The 20,394-nt window shown below is 35.3% G+C and overlaps 1 protein-coding gene across 1 annotated transcript in view; it reads right to left on the bottom strand.

Moving 5' to 3' along the window:
• The window catches only part of LOC136030708 (cytoplasmic dynein 2 heavy chain 1-like), a 575,385-nt gene that overhangs the window by 315,052 nt on the left and 239,939 nt on the right, over window positions 1-20,394 (bottom strand). The window contains exons 33-35 of the mRNA XM_065709779.1: window positions 17,729-18,026; window positions 2,950-3,057; window positions 262-406 (exon numbers count right to left, since the gene is read on the bottom strand). Of these exons, the coding sequence (XP_065565851.1) occupies window positions 262-406; window positions 2,950-3,057; window positions 17,729-18,026 (551 nt within the window). The remainder of the gene's footprint in view (window positions 1-261; window positions 407-2,949; window positions 3,058-17,728; window positions 18,027-20,394) is intronic.

The following is a 20,394-nucleotide window of genomic DNA, read 5'->3' as shown; positions in this document are numbered from 1 at the left end:
ATTCTACGTCTTATAAACTGGCTTCTCTTTCCATTTATATTCAAAACCGGTTTTCTTTCTGCTCCATTAAGAAACGACTTTTTGGGATATTCCCCTTAACATTGTACATAATGGCAAAAAAAACGCGAGAAAAAGAAAAGAGGTTATTATAAGTTGTAAAAATATCGCTTTAAGAAAATTTCTCTCATTCCTTGATCTGCTGTTAAGCTCGCTAGTTTTAAAATACGTTCTAGAAAAAAAAACATAAAAGAGAGAATTTACCAGGGTCTTCTAAAAGAGCTTCTCTGACTGTCTTTGTGAAAATTCCATCATACCATTGACGACTTATATCGTCAACATATCCGAGCAACTCGTCTCTTGTTACAGCTTTTGGGTTGATGACATGTACACTAACATTTTTGAAAGCCTACAAAAAATAACGAAAGAAAAACTATATTGTGAATACAGTTGATTTTATCAGACCGCAAATAACCACAAACGATCCAGAAACAAATAAATTAAATTGCACTTAACTAGAGTCATTCTTGACTTAACTTATGTCAAAGATGATTTAGGACTTCTTAGATTGTTGATGGAGATACTACTTTTATGATGTCCCTTTCCTTCTGAATGTAAAAAGAGGCATATTGCCAAAGCTCTGAAGAGGTCTATTTTGAATTCTACAATGGATCTTTCCCTCGAAGGTAAGATATAGCTAAAGCTATTTCCCCATTAGATGTGTATGACCCAGCCACCTGATTAACTACAGACTGACATTCTGGAGAATTGTAGTTTCCTTCTTTAACTGTTGCCAAAGTTTTCTGATTCAGTTTTTACCTTGATACGTTATTCAACTGTATAGTAGAAATAGGGAGAGATGGTATCCTAGCCTGGAAAAGTTTGGTATAAGACAAGACAGCAGTAATGGCTAAAGACTGCTCCAATTTTGTAGGAATACAAATTTAGTTATAATAAATACAGTATCTGGTAATAAAATGGACAATTAGTTAGAGCGAAATTCACATGGTGGTAAAACCAAAGGTTGAGATGGCTCTGACACGTTCTGCAGATGGAGGATGACAGATTGCCGTAGATTGCCCTTTTTGGCCATCCGTCAAGGGCTAAACAGAAAACAAGTCGTCCTCGTCTGGGGCGGGGGATGTCATAAAGAACTTTCTAGGAGGGTGTAAAGAGGGATGTTTCGAATATATTGGGATGGAGGAGCAGCGTAACTGTGTTGACCTCAGGCGGCTTGCCGTTTTCGGCTAACCGTCTACGGCTAAAAGAAAATCGAATTGTCCGCGGTTGGGGTGAGACCGTGGGTGATTTCACCACTCTCTCTTCCTCTGAGGGTGTAAATAGATTGCGATGGAGAAGGAGTGTGCGTAGATGTGTTAACCTTAGGTGGCTTGGTGTTCTGTTTAGTTGTTTCAGTAGTATTAGGATGGTAAACATATTTCTAATAGAAATCCAAAGTCATATTTCTGTCCTTGAGACTTAACGCCAATGTTTAGCGGCCCTTCAAAGAAACGGAAGGGACAAACGGATCCATAAACGTAACTGAAAAGTGAAACTGGACCAATTTTAGAAATCTTTGCTTCAAAATCTTCTATCCAATGCTATAGAAAATTGGATAAATGATGATTGAACTTATAATCAAAATCAAACATTAGTGGAATTACGTTTCTTTGGGAGGGGATGCATTTTTTGATCCTAGATGTCGGTTGATTTCTTAAAATGGAGGTTTGACAGGTGAACAAAACCATATAGTTAAGCTTGGCAAAGGACTCTCAGTATCTCAGACAGCCAGGACGTCCCTAAGAGTACTAATACTTATAACAAAAAGTTGAACCAATGTCATCTTACTTAATAAGGCATTCTTCACTGCAGTGTTAAAAAGAAGCCTAGAAACAGCAAAAATATACATACTATAAAGGTAAAAGCGATTGGACAGAAGAAATAGCCTTCTTAGTTTATCCTTTTTATTTAAAATCTATTTCTAGTTTAAAATCAAAAATGATACAGAAATCAACATATTGGTTAAAATTTGTCAGCGTGATAATCAAACCCACTTATATTCAGTATTCTAAGTAAAAGTTAATCATAAAAGATTAAAACCAAAAAAAGGAGCAAACCATGCTATAATAGATATCATAACATTTTACATATTCCTTCCTAATTCAAAACGGACCGAATATTTGCTTGGGTGAATACTTTTTTTTGTCGAATGAAAGTGGATTCTACCACGGGGGTGAAATATTTGACTCAATAAACATATAGCACAACAAAATGATTTTTATACCCGTATAAAAGAATAGCCTATTAATACATAAAATTTGACGTAGTCAATCACTACCACCCAGGCAATTTGTTGAAGTTTTATAAGTTTCAGAAGTGGAAATCAAAACAAAAAAGTGAAATTGGTAATAACGTTCCGAAAAGAATGTTTTTACACGTTGATATTGTTCTTTCAATAAAGAAATACAGTGACGCAATGATGTAGATCATCAGAGCAAGAGGAATTTTATTCATACTGCTAAGGCCAGTTGAAGGGAAGGGTAAGAAAATTATACCAGCAATTTTGGGATATCCTTATTCAGATGGCAGGTGAAGCTGAAACACTAAGTCCGATTAAGAGCAAACAGAGACATTGGTGGCTTAAGACAGCTGATACTTCTGGAGCCTAGGAATATGGGAATCCCACTACTGATTGAAAGAAAAATATCAAGATGGTAGATTGCTAATGAAAACGTAATGCCAACAGCTTAATAGCGCTTGAACACTTTTGATATGTTTGACACCCAGCATCGTTTTAATAATAATAAGAAAGAGTTTGACTAAATGTGTACAGAATGTACAGAGAAACATTTGATTTCTCTAACCCTCCCTGGAGAGTCTTCTTGCCTCAATTCTATCCCTTGGAGATGCATATTCAGGCAACTTTTGTGACTAAAGTATTGCTCAATTTACCTCAGCTACAATTTTCCAAAGTGAAGATTTTCCAGAAGCAGGTGGGCCAACTATAATCACACCATTTCTTTGTAACAGCTGCTCAAGAAAATGAGAAACCCTTGAAATCTGAAAAACATTCAAATAGAATTAAAGCTATTGGCAGTAAATCCAAAAAAATAAGTAATTCCAAATAATTAACTAAATAAATATGAAAGTAATTGACTTATTGTAAGTGACTTCTAAAACAAAAATAATTATTAAAATAGAATCAACTAAAAATCCAATTACATAAAAATTTTAATTTATAAAATAAGCATATTAACAATAGAATAACTAATAAAAGAATAATTGTAATGCTAATGAAAATATTATTAACATAGATGCCTTTACAGCCCTTTTTAGCCTAAGGTATTACGTTCAAACATCCATCATTTGAAGTTGTGCTAGACATTTGCTTATTAATTAACAAAAAACTTCCAAAAGAGCAGTTTTTTAAGAACGAAAAAAGAATCAGATGTTCTCTGAATATAATATGGGGTGTTCTTTCCTGTGGTGCGGCTTATGTCGAAACCAAAACTTGGGTGATAGGGTGATTCCCATATCAATTCAACCTCAATACGACCAGAAATTACTATTATAGAAAAAATGAAGCTCAAGCCGAACAGAAATTAAACAGACAATCGTAGAAAAACATAGAGATAACAGGTATTAACATCAAACAGTTTGAGATAAATAAGTAGAAGTAAGGAACGACTTGGCTCAATATAACCAAAACTCTGAAAAAACATGATTTTAATATCAACAGGTATATCAAAATAATCAGTTTATTATGTTAATTCCAAACGTAAAGATTCAGGAAGTTTTGTATACCCATTAAAAGCTACAAGCCTGAGAAAATTGGCCTGATTTTCAAAATAAGGAGGAAAAAATTATCTAAAAGTCAGGGAATCTTAACAAAAATCACACCACTAAATTCAACGTATCCGAGAACTCTACTGTAGAAGTTCTAAGCTCATATATATAAAATGTTGAATTTTGCATTTTTTCAAGAAGAAAGATCACGGATGCGCATTCATTTTTTTTTGTATTTCTATTTGTTTTCTTCCCGTGTTCATTGTATCGAAATAATTGTCTAAGAATTACATGAGAGGGTGCATTCAAATAGAAATTCAAAGTCCTAGTGGCTTTTTTAAGTGACCAAAAGAATTGGAGGGCAATTAGGCCCCTTCCCATGCCTCTTTTTCCCCGAGGATGTAAGATAAAAATTTTAATCTAGCCATTTTGTTCAGAATAGTTGAAAGATCAATTAGCTTTGCCTTTAGGGATAACATGACCCCTTCGAAGACATTTTTATCCAGACATTGAATTTTTTTTGGAGGGAGGGGGCGGGGTAGACCCCTCCCAATTAATATTGTGCATAGAGAGGGTTTCCATATGAAAAATGTTCTGTGGAGAGGGAAAGGAAATTTATGGGAGTGATTTTTCCAGGGAAAGTCTTAGACTGCTGGGATTTGACAGATTTCTATACAAAATTCTTTTTGTTTGTCCCACTTTCTCTTTGCCTGCCCAATTTCGCTTGTGGAAATGTTTCGAAGGAATTGTCCTGGGGATATCATCAGGAACTTTGGACTTCTGGGAAACATTTCTATGGAAGAGGAATTTCTGGAATGATAAGAAAAGATTATAAATTATTTTTTTTCAAATGAAAGTAAGATATGCTACGAAGAATTTTTTAGGATGGATTATCCACAAGCCAATTTATGGCGGGGGGGGGGAGATTCTCAGAGATGATGAAATTTTCTGGGTAATTTTAAGGGGGCTTATTCTACGTAGGAAAACTTCCCACAGAGGAGTTTTCTGAAAAAGAAATTTTTCATCGAAGATGAGCCAGATTTACCGGCATTACTGGAAAAACAATCAGTAACAGAGCATGTTTTTTCAACAGAAAGTAAGGAACAATATTAAATCTCGAAACGTAGAGAAGTTACTCCGTATATGAGAGGATTGCCCCCCCCCCCTCCCCCCGATAAATTAATCTTTACGCTAGTGTTTGACTTTGCGCCCGACTTTACGTCCGACGTAGGACTGACTTTATGTATTTTTTAATATCGACTCCTTAAATACAAGGACCGTTTAATTAGAATAGAAAGCTCCTTAAAAGTTTTAAAAATTTTAGCGTGAATAGTAACGTACTGAGACAGGGATCAACCCCTTTATATACGAAATAATTTCTGGTCGTATTGAGTTTTAATATTGTCGCTTACTTTTTATTGAAAAAATATATATAATTTATTTTATGCCATGACTAAAGCCCTTTTGATTCCCTGTGCCTTTACACATTGGTGAAGGAGACATGAGTTGACTAGATTCTGTCTAAGGTGAACTTTAAAAAAAGATTGAATCAAAGTATACTATATAATTAAGAGACAATAGCTTACCAGTTGGGGTAAGAAGGGAGTATTTAGGGGGGGAGGCAAAAGCAGGATGATCCTTTTTTCGCTTAATGTTTGGAAGTACAAATGTGGAAGTATAGGTCAGGCGATATATGACTGTAAAGAATTGAATGATCTAAGAAATAAAGTGTATGGGGAGTGTAAGTTTGATGAGAGATGGTGGGTGAATCTAATGATTGATGTATGCTTTGCAAGTGTTTAAAATTTAGGATGGTGTCTCAGGTTGACTATGAAACATCGAGGTGGATTTTTGTGATTTGTGTTTTTCTTTCTTCATGCAACGTCAATTATTTCGAAATGAATTTTCACTTTTGTTTTGTATTATCATGGCCATTGAGCTTTTACCGCAATAAAACGTACATACAAAAGATTGACAGATAAATCTTAAAACCAGTAAAATCCAGTTACGCATTGAAATCCAAGTTATGGCTGCTACCTTGTATTTTATTGAAAAGTATCTTGAATACTATACTTTTCTCCTTAAAAACATCGACGACAAATAAACAAATTCATTATTATAATCAAGACAACTATAAAAAGCTAATGAAAACAAACCGAATATTTAAAATATAATGGTATTAATTCCTTTTTAACTCAGCAATTCAAGATTTCATTGCACTCTTATTTCAATTGTCGTTTTTCAATGTTGTTAATATAAAAAAAAATATATATTTAGTTTTCACAATCTAAACTTTGAGTAATCCAAAGGGAGGGTTAGTAATACCTTACCAATACCTCAGCGTATTAACCTAACACTTTTGGGGCCACTAATGCTGCTATAGAACTACTGCTGCTGCTATAGAACTTAATGAAGATAGTTCAAGTACATGCTGGCAGGCTGAATAGTATACTAAAGGACTTTAATAGGGTGTTGAATCAAAACTATCGAGAAAAGCTGATTGACAAGAAAAAAAAATCAACTGGTGACAAATTATCAAAAAGGTGTATTGTAAATATTCCAGGAACGATTAAAGGTATTACATAAGAACCCCAAGGCTTACTAGGACTAGTACTTCTTACTTTCACTAATACTACTTTAGTAATACTATTGCTACTGCTACTACTACTACTACTACTACTACTACTACTACTACTACTACTACTACTACTACTACTACTACTACTGCTACTACTACTACTACTACTACTACTACTACTACTGCTACTACTTCCACTGCTACTATTACTACTACTACTGCTACTACTGCTACTACTACTACTGCTACTACTACTACTACTACTACTACTACTACTACTACTACTACTACTACTACTACTACTACTACTACTACTACTACTACTACTACTACTACTACTACTACTACTACTACTACTACTACTACTACTACTACTACTACTACTACTACTACTACTACTACTACTAATACTACTACTACTACTAGTACCACTACTTCTACTACTACCACTACTACTACTATGGATACGACTACTTCTACTGCTGCTACTACTATTATTGCTCATGTTAATGCTACTACTCATACTACTACTGCTACAACTACTGTCACCACTACTTCTACCACTACTACTACCCCCAGTACTACTACTACTACTACTACTACAACTTCTACTACTACTTCTACCACTACTGCTACTGCTACTACTACTATTATCTAAGTAAATCAAATGAACGGCATAAACAAAATATTTTATGCAGAATAAAATATTTTAGGAAACAAATTATGGTAATGTGTTACTTTTCCGGGAAAATTGAGGGGGATGTGAAGCAAAAAAAAAAACTATATCTATCCAGAGTATCAAAAGTGCGTAGTTTTTTATCATAGTTTTTATGGGAGCAAGTTTCATAAAAGACAATTCAATGTTTTTGAAAAACCTTCCTTTTGAAATGAAGTGAAAAGGAAGATAATTAAAAAATAAATAAGAAAATTTATACTGCCCTTTAAAACTTACCATCAAGATTGAAGGGCAACTAGTCCCTCTCCCACACGCATTTTTTGTCAAAAAGACCTGATGAAAATATCAAGACAAGAATTAAATTTAACATAGTTGAAAGGTTCAATAGATATGCTATTGGGAATGTTGTGACCTCATATTCCTTCGGAAAAAGGGCTGACCACAACAAGAATTTCCCATTGTTAACATATTACATTGGTATTTGGGAATTATATGGAATTTTTCGGGGAGAGAAAATTTCTACGATCGAAAAATTTTACATTAATAGAAATTTCTATTAGACACTATCTTGTCTAATCGGGAAGTAGGATTAAAGAAGATTTCCTAGTATGGTTATAAAAAAGATCCGAAGTTGAATAAATTTTCGACAATTCGTAATGCAAGCACCAACAAGAGAGATCGAAATAATGGTAGAAGAACAGGTGCCCACCTCTCACAGTGATAAATGGGAACCAGAAAAAGTGGTGCCGTATTGCCTGTATTGCCCGTACTCACCTTCTGTATTGCCCGTTTTTTATTTAGCCTGTATCGCTTTAGGGAATATTAATTTTTTTAGAGCTGAGTTTAAAGATCCCTTTAATATTCTTACAAATGGTAGTATTCATACGAATCCGGTGGACATAGCACACTCCTATATCAGCAAGATTCAAGTATTCTCGAAAAAACATTTGGAAGACAGGAGGTAGGGACAGTGTGAAGATATCCATTGCTCAATTGTTTTGATGAAGAGATGGATGATGTGTACTCGCATTACCTACAAACGGCAATGGGGACGGTTCACCCGGACTTGCATAATTTTGAGGATGTTTTCTTCAGAGTGAGTGAGAAGTACTTTTAATAAGGTATAAATCAGGGCTTTTAATAAGGGTGGAGGGTGTAAAATATATTTTAGATTTGAGGATTTGTACGGGTGTACAACATTTTCGTTTCGATACGAGCTTTGAGTGCTTTAAGTATTCAGTCCTCGTCGCGGGGCATACACCTTGTTTGAATGATGCTAGTAAGACTTTTTTTAAATCTGGCAGTAGATGGAGACGGGGAGGAGGCATATTTTCCTATAGTAGATTTAATTTTTGTAAAGGGGCGATAAGGGAATTGTTTAAAGGCAATAAGAGGAGGCAAAGATTCCTGTAACACTTAAGAGGATAGATATTTTTGAGTGGATAAAAGAACATTTAAAGATTTGAGTTTTAATTTTGGACTACAATACAGAGTATGAAGATGGAGAACTTAACGATAAAAAGGGGTAATATATTCAGTAAGGGCTCCTTCCATTGAATTAGTGAAATATTGGGTATTGCTTCTTTACGACCCAGTAAGTGAACCTGTTGCATTTGGACATTTTTTCCAATTTCAATATTAGTCAGTTTTTAAGTGAGGGTAAAAACATTAGAAAGGGTGCCTGTTACTACTGTCCAATGTGTTTATCTGGATTCCATACAAAGTTAAAATTGAAGAACTATCTGATGCCCTGCAAGCGTCATGGATAACACTCTGTGGAAACCGTTTGGGGCAAAAACGCAATCCTGCGGTTTAAGAATTTCTAAAATTCAGTCTTGTAGAGCAACAAGGTGGTATTGGACACTGATGCCAAACTCATGGATGTGTGGGATCTATCAAAATCGAATTATTTTAAGGAACATGAACCCACTAAGGTCAGTTTTGCAGGCGGGCAAGGAGATTCGAGCAATACCATATCGTTCGTAGAGGTGTCTGAGACAGTGGGTGGGGAAAATCGGTTACGCACAGCTATGGTTGCACTTATTAAAACAGCAATTCAACGGCCGCACAGTTCAAATTGTCCAATGAAAAAGCAATTAAGAATAGAAATATTTGTTGGGTCTGTAAAACAAATCTGTTGAGGATAGTGGGGATTTGGCAGCCCGTGAACAGGATAACTTACGTAATCCTAACTTTCGGGAGTTGCACATAAATCTTGTAGTGTAAATCTTAGACAGTAATACTTTCTATCGGTTTATAAACAAAATTCCAGCTATGAATTGAAATTTTTATTACCAGCATTAGTAAGCAGAGGGGTGAAGATGTAGGTGGCATATGGGTAGATGGGTTCATTTCTTATATCATATCCAAATCATCTAAGAACTTGCTGCTTATAGAACACAAAAGAAGAATAATTGAAAATGGTAATACGAGCTTGATTAAAATCTATTTTTCCATTCCCATAGTTCTTCCCTAAGCCCTTAGTTAATTCATTCAAAAACAAAAATGCGATGATTTTAATAGCTTCCTCCTCCTCAAACAGTCCCTTCCAAATAATGAAATGTATGATTTATAAAAGTTTAAAGGCATATACCTGTATGACTACTACAGTTCCATCCCGAGGTTACGTGAGGAAAAATTGACACCCATCGAAGCATTGTTTGATTAACTTTACGAAGTTGAACCTGGCAAGTGATGTGTTGACGTTCTTGGACTGTTTGTAAAGATACAAATAAAATTTACCAGGAAATTGGGTTCGATTTGGGGTGTTATTTCTTAACTCCTCATTTGGTGATAAATTTGATTCTTAAAATCACTTATGCAAAAATAGGTTGGATCACCATCGGCGCTCAGCACTCATTTGTAGAGAAATCCATGCGGGGAGGGTATTTTCTAGGGGGTCGTATCCTTGAAACCACCCCGACTGAACAACGCACCGGTGAAAAGTCGAATGCTGTTTTCCTGGATATGAACTCCCTCAATCCGTCTGCAATATCTCACTTCACTTGTCATGTGGGAATTACAAAAGCTGGACAAACTTTCTTTTCCAAATTTTCCCAATATTTACAGTGTTGAAGAGAATGAGCCACAAGGATGGTTTTCGAAACTGATGGTGAAATACCAGTAGAACTTCATGACTCGGTAAAGGATATTTTTCCGTGCATAAATAGACAGGTGCCCATGAGCTCATTCGGTCCCAGAAATTTAAGTTTGGTAGAGGATTGGGCTGTGCAATGGACACAATTAAAGCGAAAGCTTATTGCCAACCTTCATCCGGAATAGAATATCGTTGTAAATCACGTTCTTTTGCAGTGGAGGTCGGCCAACGGTTTCACTGTCACAAAGATTCATAGAGCCCTCCGAGTCAATTGGAAGACTTAGATAAAGACGTTGGTTGTCACTTTTGTCAAGAAACCTTCTGAAGCGAAAATAAAGTTCGAAAAAGAAATCCTTAAACTCGTTTTAAATTCAGCCTTGGTAGAATATGCGAGATTCTGCACAATAGGAGTCGTTTTAACGTAGTGACCGACCCAAAAACATGTTCCCGAACCATAGCAGATCCAAATTCTACATCGTTTACGATTATAGACTACAATATGGTCCTCTCGCATAAAAAAAAAGAAGCGTAAAATTAAATACAAACATCGTCACTGGCAGTACCATTTTAAAAGTGTAATGATTTTTATGCGAAATCATGATCCTTTTCTCTGACATATTCTGTGACAAATTATATAAAACAAGCGATTTTTGGACAAAACTCTCCCCAGCCATCCCATTTGAGGGAAAGTATGAAGTTGTTCTTGTTGATTGTATTATTAAAAATACATATGATATTCTGAGAAAAGCTAATACGTGTGCGATTATAGTAAGACCCTATGACTTCTTTAAAGAGGTTTAGGTGGTAAATTTTGACTCTGATGATTACCCCTTTGCTACTACACTCTACGAGGAATACTAGATTATGACTGATTTGTGTTGAGTTATCAACAGAAACATCTCTCCTCTAAAAAGGGCGGTTTCGCATTTAGCTATTGAACAGAGCAGAGGAGAATTTACTTTGGCTACCCATTTGAGAATGAAAAAATTTTTCTCAATGAGGATTTACGTGAAGTTCTCTGTTTCAAAGGTGGAATTATTATAGCAAAAAATTTCAGTGGTAAGGATCATATTTTATATGCGCACTATGCAACGGGCTTCTCATCGGCCAATTGTATGTTTCTTTACACATCTTTTGTCGATACATAGAGAGTGGGTAATACCAATGTTCCCATTCTACGTACTCTTGAACGAAAAAATCCAGTCAAGAGCACATTCACTACTACAATAAAAAGCACCTTCAATATACTCCAGTCAACAATTCATATTTGCACCTCAGTCAGATAACATTAAGAAGTGAATTGAGCGATCATCAAGCAATAACCAGGGATTTGGCAGTGAATACATGTCATATTTGACTCATTCAGTTAGATGGCTAATAGACAAAATACTTTTGTTTGTCCTGATATTAATCACTATGCTATTTAGGTACTCTTGGACTACGACAATTTGGTCATGAATTGGACTATTATAGGGGTCATTCCTCAATGTTTGGTTACGGTCTCGACAATTGGTTTGCTAAGTTGTCTCGCTCTACATTACTCCTTGCTAAAGATTATATTATACCGGTTTCCGCAGATTTTGCGTCCTCTAAATTGCAAGACTAGGTCTCTGAGTAGGGATTTAAAGAAAGTATTTCAAAAAATCTCAGGCCAAGCGTGTGATACCTGGGCGTGCGATCGAAATCATGTTAGAGCAGAAAAGGCTGAAAAAGGGCAAGAAACCCCGTATCTCTCATCAGTCTAAACTCAGGTCAAAAGGGTAAAACATTGCTCTTGTCAAGAAAAAAAATAAAACAAAATTAAAAGTTACTAGATCGAAGAAAGATTTTTTCCCCTTAAAACGGCATATATACCACATAAGTAATCTCATCCTTCAGCAAACCGGTCTCTAAATCTTTTCAACGAAGAAAATGTTAATGTGAGTGTAAAGCAAGGTTAATGTGAATTTTTTTAATCCGCAACTACCGCTCTCTAAAAACGAACATTTTCAAATTTACTCCACTGACTGTAGTCTCATAGACTTAATATTTTATAGTTATAAATTTGCATGTCATTGTAAAAAAACTAACAACGAAAAACAAAGCACAGCCAAGGTATTATCCTACGAAAATTATGTACTACACAATTTGCTTTGACAAATAAGTTTTTACATAAAAGGAACATTGGTGAGCTGGTTGGCTTACTAGCGTGGGAATTCTGTGTCCAAGGGGCATAGGTTTAATCCCAGTTATGACCAGTTATTTAGTTTGGGATAGGGGTCAGTGGTGTGATCTGTAAGCTCAGCCAGAGTCGACCCAGATCTAAATGGGCACCTGTAGAAATCTGGGGAAGATAAGCTGGAAATGGTGTGTGAAAGCCCAGGATGGTTGGCCCCCAACCTCCCATTGTACTTCCTGGTTGAAGGGCCATGAAACGGAAATCAGCACTGCCAGTTTGGACCTTAAGGGCCTGATGCCGTCTTACTTAAAAGTAAAGCTTCATATAAAGCTACAGCTTGCTCCGTCCAATTTTATTTTGCAAAAAGTTGTTGGCATTGCACCCAATGTAACAGTCTCTCTCACCTCGGAAATACTTCAGCTACGAAAACATCCACTTATGAGTTCTGTTACTTTCACAAACTGAAAGATTAAGAGGTAGTGGGAGTAAAATCAAATTCCTTGTTCCTCATACAATCACAAATAAACGACTTATCGTTAATGGTACATATAATTATACTGATTCATCATTGATCAATGGAGGAATTCCTTCAAAACTAGCTTTGGCTTTTGTAAAATGTGCCAGTGCCGTTGGATCGTGGACAAATTCTCCACATAAATTTGAAATGTTTGAAGTTTCTTCTCTTGTATCTAAAGTAAATGGAATTAAACTTTACAATTTATCCTTTGATAAATCCTACAGTACCCTGAACGAATTTAGTAATGCCATTCCTAGATCGAGACTCGTAATTTCTGGAAAATGATATATTGCTACGGGTACGCGTACCTACACAATTCTTCGCTTGTCAACGGAGAAATTCCTCCAAAACTTGCTTTGGCTTTTTCCTAAAAGTGTCAGAGCAGTTGGATCATGAACAAATTCTCAATACTCAAGCAAAGTCACGCAAGATTGTGTCATTCTCAAATCCAATTACGTAATAGACATCTGCATGTCTTAGAAAACAATCCATATGATGTAACAGTCACGGTAATTTAAAGATTTTTCCCTAGCCCTCATAGTTTATTTAAACACTCTATTATGTAACATGTAAAAGTAGACTTTCCCTATGATGTAATTAACACCTGCATCTCTTAGAAAATTACTAGCCCTTGTGTCTCAATAGAATTGCCGTTCATCTTAAATCGTTTAAGGAAGAAAGGAGTAGTGGCTATGAGTGCTGTGGAATTTGTTTAGGCATCAGCACTTAGGTAGCTCAATAGAGTAGGTAGCTCGTTTATATTAGGTAGCTCGTATATATTAGGTAGTTAGTTTGTACAGTAGCCGTACAAACTTTGAGGGGGGCTCAATTAATAAAAATTTACATACAAAGTACCTTTTTAGAGAGTCAAATGTGACTGGAGGAAAATCACCCCCTTCCACGCCCATCACTTCCCCAAATAGAACCAATAAAATTTTTAAGATGGCTATTTTGTTCAGCATAATTGAAAAGTCCACGAATTATGTCTATATGATAATAACTCCCCCACCAACAGCCCTTAGGTCAAGGGCTCTAAGTTATGCTATTTGCCCATTATTAAAAAATAAGGCTTTTTAGGAAGGTATGATCGTAAAAACTTCACAGATGACTGATTCAATCACAAATCAGAAGCTCTTGTACTCTTTTAAGAGTCGAAAGTGACAAGAAGACATCAACCCCTCTTCCCTTCATATCTCCTGTTTTCCCAAAAACACATCCAATAAAGATTTTGAGATTTTCTTTTTGTTCATAATAGTTCTAAGATAATATAACAAGGTCTTTGGGAATGACAAAATCCCTGGAGTATGGCGGGAAGGGTTATAAGTTAAGATCCAAGAATGTATAGAATTCTTACGGAATGGATGGTCGTTATAGTCTTCATGGCTAGGACTGTAGGTTATAGGAGTGACCCATTATTAACATTTAAGGTTTATATAGAAGGGGTGATCAGAACTTTGGAGGTGGTGAATTCTATTGGAAACTAGATATTATAGGGCTCTTTTTAAGAGTCAAAAGTGACTGGATTGCAACTAGCCCCTCCCCCTCATTTTCTGTTTTCTCCAAATCTATCAGATAAGACATAGCCATATTATTCAGTGTAGTCAACAAATCATATAACAAGGCTTTTGGGGTAGACATAGTCCCACAGAGCTTGGGGGTAAGTGTTATATCCCAAGGGTATATATGGTATTTATGGGAATGGGTGGTCATATAAACTTTAGAGAAGGCTTATTTGATTGAAAGTTAGAATTTCTAGTGTCCTTTTTAAGGGTCAAAAGTGGATGGAGGGCAATCAGTCTTCCCACTGCCACACCGATCATTTCCCAAAATATATCCAATCAAAATATTAAGATTGTTATATTAATATTAAGAAATATTAAGAATTGTTAATATTAAGAAATATTAAGACTTTATTGAGCATTGTTGGAAAATCCAGTAGTTATGCCTTTGAAATGGGATGGGATGTCAAACTAAATAAAAGAATAAAAAATGTTCTTTCTGGTTGTCAAGAATGTACGTGCCTGAGGAAAAAGTAGGGGTATTAAATTAAAACATTAAGATTGTGAGGAAGATGTTAAACTTATAAAAAATACAACAATGTGCATTCTGGTTGTCAAAATTGAGTATTTGTAATATCTGAGGATCGAACGGCAAATGGTACTTAGTTGCAGCTTTCTGGGGATGTTGATTTTCATCGAAAGATACTACTAACACCCAGCTTGTTAAAATAATGTGTCTCTAATAATATAATATTATAAATATTATATAATAATAATATCGGGATATAAATAATATCTCGGGAAAAATTAACGTTATTAAGTTTTAAATTGAGTCTAGATTGAATCTTAACTCAATCTTAACATAATATGTGCACTCCAGCGGTCAGAAAGGTGTAACTGTATTACCTCAGCTATGGGCAATGGCATTTAGTTGAAACTTTCAAAGAATGATGAGCTTAAAACCAGCAGAAATAAATACGTATAATATTTCAAATTTAAAACAACCAGAAATTACTATTAAAAAGTAAACTAACTTCAAAACAAACAGAAACTAAAATCAACGATCTTAGCAAATATGAAAATAACAAGTACTAATATAGGTGAAAAAAAAAATATTGAAACAAACAAGAATTAATTTGAATACTCAAGTCAAAATTAAAACAAGCACAAATTTCTACAAACAGGAATTTGGCCGTTTGTTCAATACCCCTTCCCTTTCCCCTAACCGCAAAAGTCCAAGATATATTGCACCATTTGCGCTCAACTGAAAACACATTAAATTATTACTACTTTCTTTTTTATTTACAACATTGAAAAACGAGAATGAAAATTACAGCTAAATAAAATCTATAATAAAATAAAGTGCTGAGTTTCCAGGAATTACAATCATACACGTTAAATTTTCAGTTTATTTTTTAATTAGTTCTTTCCAGTCATCTTGATCATTAAAGTTGTTTTATTATTTTTTGTTAATTTAAAAAAAGCACAATTTTTAAGATCCATATAGTTTTCCATAAAACGCAAATGAAGTAATAGGCAATAAACTTTTAGGATTAGGGAAAGGGGAAAAGGGCTGAAGTCAAATTTGTTTCTGTGACAGTTTTTGCTGATTTTTTGTTTTACTTGAATGTTAAGGTTATTCTGACAGATTTTCATATTGATTGATTCATCTTTATTAGTACCAGATATCTTTACATTTGCTACGATCATTTATTTTGGTTTCTGTTCGTCTTGGGTATTATTTTCAATTTAATAATAAACATCGCTCTTTACTTAGGCAACGCTATTCTGCTGCCTATGATTTCAGATCGTTCTGAGTCTTAATTATCAAAGGGATTTACTTTTGCTTATCTTAAAATCAATTTGAATCTTTACTTTCTTTGAAAAAACATATTTTTGGTTTATTTTTTCCTGCCTTTGACAAAGAATTCTATGTGTGAAGCCAAATTGTTTAACCTTTTCAAATTTACTTGACCTTCTATAAGTTTTATCTATGACTCAAATGTCTTAAAGTTTATACTTAACTATTAAATGGAAAAGACAGTGTAGACTAAGGAATGAGTAGTGTTTTTTTTGAACAGAAGCCAAGCAAATATTTCTTATCTGCATGATTTAAGAACTATCTTTGATCATCGGCCCCTCTCCAACGTCTAGTCTTGAGTACAAGAATAGAAATGATACAAGAATTTGCTAAAAATATGATTAGAGCCCAATAGTAGACTTTAGGCCTATCTATCCCTCCTTCCCAGGCTATTCAGCAGAAAGATCGGCATATTGTACGTCATGCGTGCCAGGAGGGTGCAGGGGGGTCATGCATGCCCCAGGAAATTTGGGACTATTAAGTAATATTAAGAAAACCAAAGGAAAAAAGGCTGAATAGGGAAAACCCATGGAAAAATTTGTGCTGCCCCATCGTTGGCTGCCCGTCAATAGATTTTTACCCTTACTAAGGAAAATATATGTTCTAATTTGTGAATGAGTGACCCCTTTCTGGTTTCCCACAAACATTTTTTCTATTGGATTGGTTTGGAGCAAAAAAACAAAAAAATCAAATTTTCGTAGTGATGAATGATAAGTGAATGACGATGCTGGTCAATAACGAAAGTATAAGAGCCTAACTATTGATAAAATTCAGTCAAAGAAATACCCTTTTTATGGTTTGAGGGGGGTATTGTCTTGTTTTGAAAGAGGTACAATTTACATAGCCGTTATAAAATCAAAGTCAAAACGTGGTATCTATGCAGGCAGGATGATTTTTGAGTATCTCTACTCCTTCTGTAAACTATTCTAAGGTGAAGAAAATTGTATTATGACAAGACTACATCTGTTATAATCTATGGAAGTAATAAACCTTTCTGTATTTTTGCTTAAGTCTGATTTTCTTTTAAGATTAAATGCACAATAATTAAAAATGTTATTGATGAAATAAATTGATCCCTTTATCACGAATCCTTGTCGTTTAAAATTTACTGTATTTTGTTTCATTTTGCATGCAATTTAATTGCTATTTTTATTTGAGAGTTTTTTCCTAAAAGTATAAAAATAAACTTATTCTTACCAAAAATTTTCTATAATATATTTTCTGTCACCAAAACACCACCGAAATTTTGGCTTTCGCCCCCCCCCCCATGGAAAATTTTCCACTGGCACCCTTGTTTTACGTTATTTGAAGAGCGGTTCGTAATCAGAAGTACTGCGAGCACAAAATGATCAAATGGTTCTTTCAAGATCACGATCTATGTGATAAAGACCAAATTTTCTAGAGACAGCAAAATGATGATTTTCAGTGGTGTAAGCGCGTTCTTTGACATTTGCTAGGAACTACTCAGACAACTATGGTAATTTAACGCTGAACTTCTCTGTCCTTAGAGTCTGACATTAAAATAAGAACCTTGGCTTACATTATAAATCTAAACTTACCTGGGAGTCCATCTCTTTATAATTAAGATTCTTCAGGACTTTAGCAAAGTTGACGGAGTTCATTGAAAATTCAAGACCTACTGTTGGAAAGAAGTCATCCATCAAAATTTCAAAATTCTGGGCGTCTTTTACTGTTAATTTTGACATATTGCTCATTTTGACAGCCTCTTTTACGGTTTCTGACTCCTTCTTACTGTCTGGGCTGGAGAGTGTCCGCAACAAAGATCCAGCTTTCAATAAAACACCTTTAAGGGAACGTAAGCCCCAATCATAATGCCGTTGTTTTGACATGAGATTTCTAAAAAAGATTAATTATTGCATAAGAAATTACATGACATCTAGTACAAAAAATCACTATCAATAAATAGCTAAAATACAAAACAAACATAAATTGCAGCAGATAATCAAATCAAACTTAAAACGAATAAAAACTACCACCAACAGGAGTAGGGTGGACAAAACAGATGTCTTATTAAGAATAGAATTTCATTTGTGGTTTACTGGAAATATTTTTTTTTTATTTCGAGGTGTGTTTCAATTTGTCATAAATCAACAAAAAAGAAATTAAATCACCGAAATAACCAAGATTAGTAAAAATGACTAATGAAATGTGGATTCACAGTTTAAATACATTGATCTTCATTCCTGAAAGTCTCAGTAATTTGGATTTATTAGTATTGTGAAAGACAAACTGTTCAAAATACTTGCTCTTTCGGTAAAGCATTTTGATCTTTAGAGTGCCTAGAGGGTGTTAGCTTCACTTTTGTTTGTCTAAGTTTTTACCCTTCAAACAGTTCGTGGTAACGAACTGTAGTAAGAAGCGACCAGGCTAAATAGTAACCGAAACTCTAAAAAAGTAATAAGATGTAATATTTACATCAAAAAAATGGCATTAATGCTGATTTTGAATATATAAGTTTCATCAAGATTAGTCTTACCCATCAAAAGTTACGAGCTTGAGAAAATTTGCCTCATTTTAGAAAACAGGGAGAAACACCCCCTAAAAGTCATACGATCTTAACGAAAATAACACCATCAGATTCAGCGTATTGGAGAACCTTATTGTAGAAGTTTCAAGCCACTATCTACAAATATGTGGAATTTCACATTTTTTTTGCTAGAAGACAAATCACAGAAGCGTGTTTATTTGTTGTTTTCCAGGGGTGATCGTATCGACTCAGTGGTCCTATAATGTCGTGAAAGGGCTCATTCTAACGGAAATCAAAAGTTTTAGTGCCATTTTTAAGAGACCAGAAATTTGGAGGGCACCTAGGCCCCCCCACGCTAATTTTTCCCCAAAGTCACCGGATCAAAATTTTGAGATAGCCATTTTATTTACCATAGTAGAAAAATCTAATAACTATGTCATTGGGGACGACTTACTCCCCTGCAGTCCCCGTGGGAGGGGCTACAAGTTACAAACTTTGACCTGGATTTACATATAGTAATGGTTACTGGGAAGTATACAGACGTTTTCAAGGGGATTTTTTTGGTTTTGGGGGATATTTGAGGGGGGGGGGGGGTCACCCAGGAAGATATTTCCATGAAGGAACTTCTAATGGGGGAAGAGACTTTCAATGAAGGGGGCGCAGGATTTTCTAGCATATTTAAAAAAAAAACAATGAAAAAATAAATATGAAAAGTTTTTCTACTGAAAGTGAGAAGCAGCATTAAAACTTAAAACGAACAGAAATTATTACGCATATGAGGGGTTTACCTCCTCGTAATACTTCGCTCTTTACGCTAAAGTATTTTTAGTAATTTCAACCATTTATTCTACGGCCTTTGTGATTCAGGGGTCATTCTTAAGGAATTGGAACAAAATTTAAGCTTTAATGTAAAGAGCGATGTATCGACGAGGGGTGAGCCCCCTCATATCTATATATATATAAATAAGTTGTCTGTGTGTGTGTGTGTGTGTGTGTGTGTGTGTGTGTGTGTGTGTGTATGTGTGTGTGTCGAGTGACGTCATGTTTGTGTGTCGACTGACGTCATGTTTGTCGACTGACGAAATTAAAGACCGGGATATCGGGACACAAATGACGACCGGGACACAGGGACATAGGGAATATAAATGACGACCGGGACACTCAAAGAGAAGGCGACCGGGACACAAGGAATGTTCGATTAGCAATCACCATCAACAAAGCACCGGGACACAAATGACGACCGCGACACAGGGAATATAAATGACGACCAGGACTCTCAAAGAGAAATTACAGACCGGGACACCGGAACACAAATGACGACTGGGACGAAAATGACGACCGGGACACCGGGACACAGGGAATATAAATGACGACCGCGACACTCAAAGAGAAATTACAGACTGGGACACCGGGACACAAATGACGACCGGGACACAGGTGAAACAACAACAACGGGGAAGCCGGGGGGCACAGGGGGATATATAAATGACGACGGGGACACAGGGAATGTTCGATTAGTAATCCAAAGCTCAAGGGCAATCATTAGAATAATGAGGTATAGATCTGAATACAGATTGTTTTACCCATGGAAAATTATATGTTGCATGTTCAAGAGTCGGTAAACCTGACAATCTATTTATATGCACAGACAATGGGACAGCCAATGTTGTATGTTGGGAATGTTGTATATTCGCAAGTTTTACGTAGTTAAATATATATATATATATATATATATAT

The sequence above is a fragment of the Artemia franciscana genome, chromosome 8, assembly GCF_032884065.1.
Source record: "Artemia franciscana chromosome 8, ASM3288406v1, whole genome shotgun sequence".
In the NCBI taxonomy this organism is placed as follows: Eukaryota; Metazoa; Arthropoda; class Branchiopoda; order Anostraca; family Artemiidae; genus Artemia; species Artemia franciscana.
This window is presented reverse-complemented; position numbering and strand designations above follow the sequence as displayed.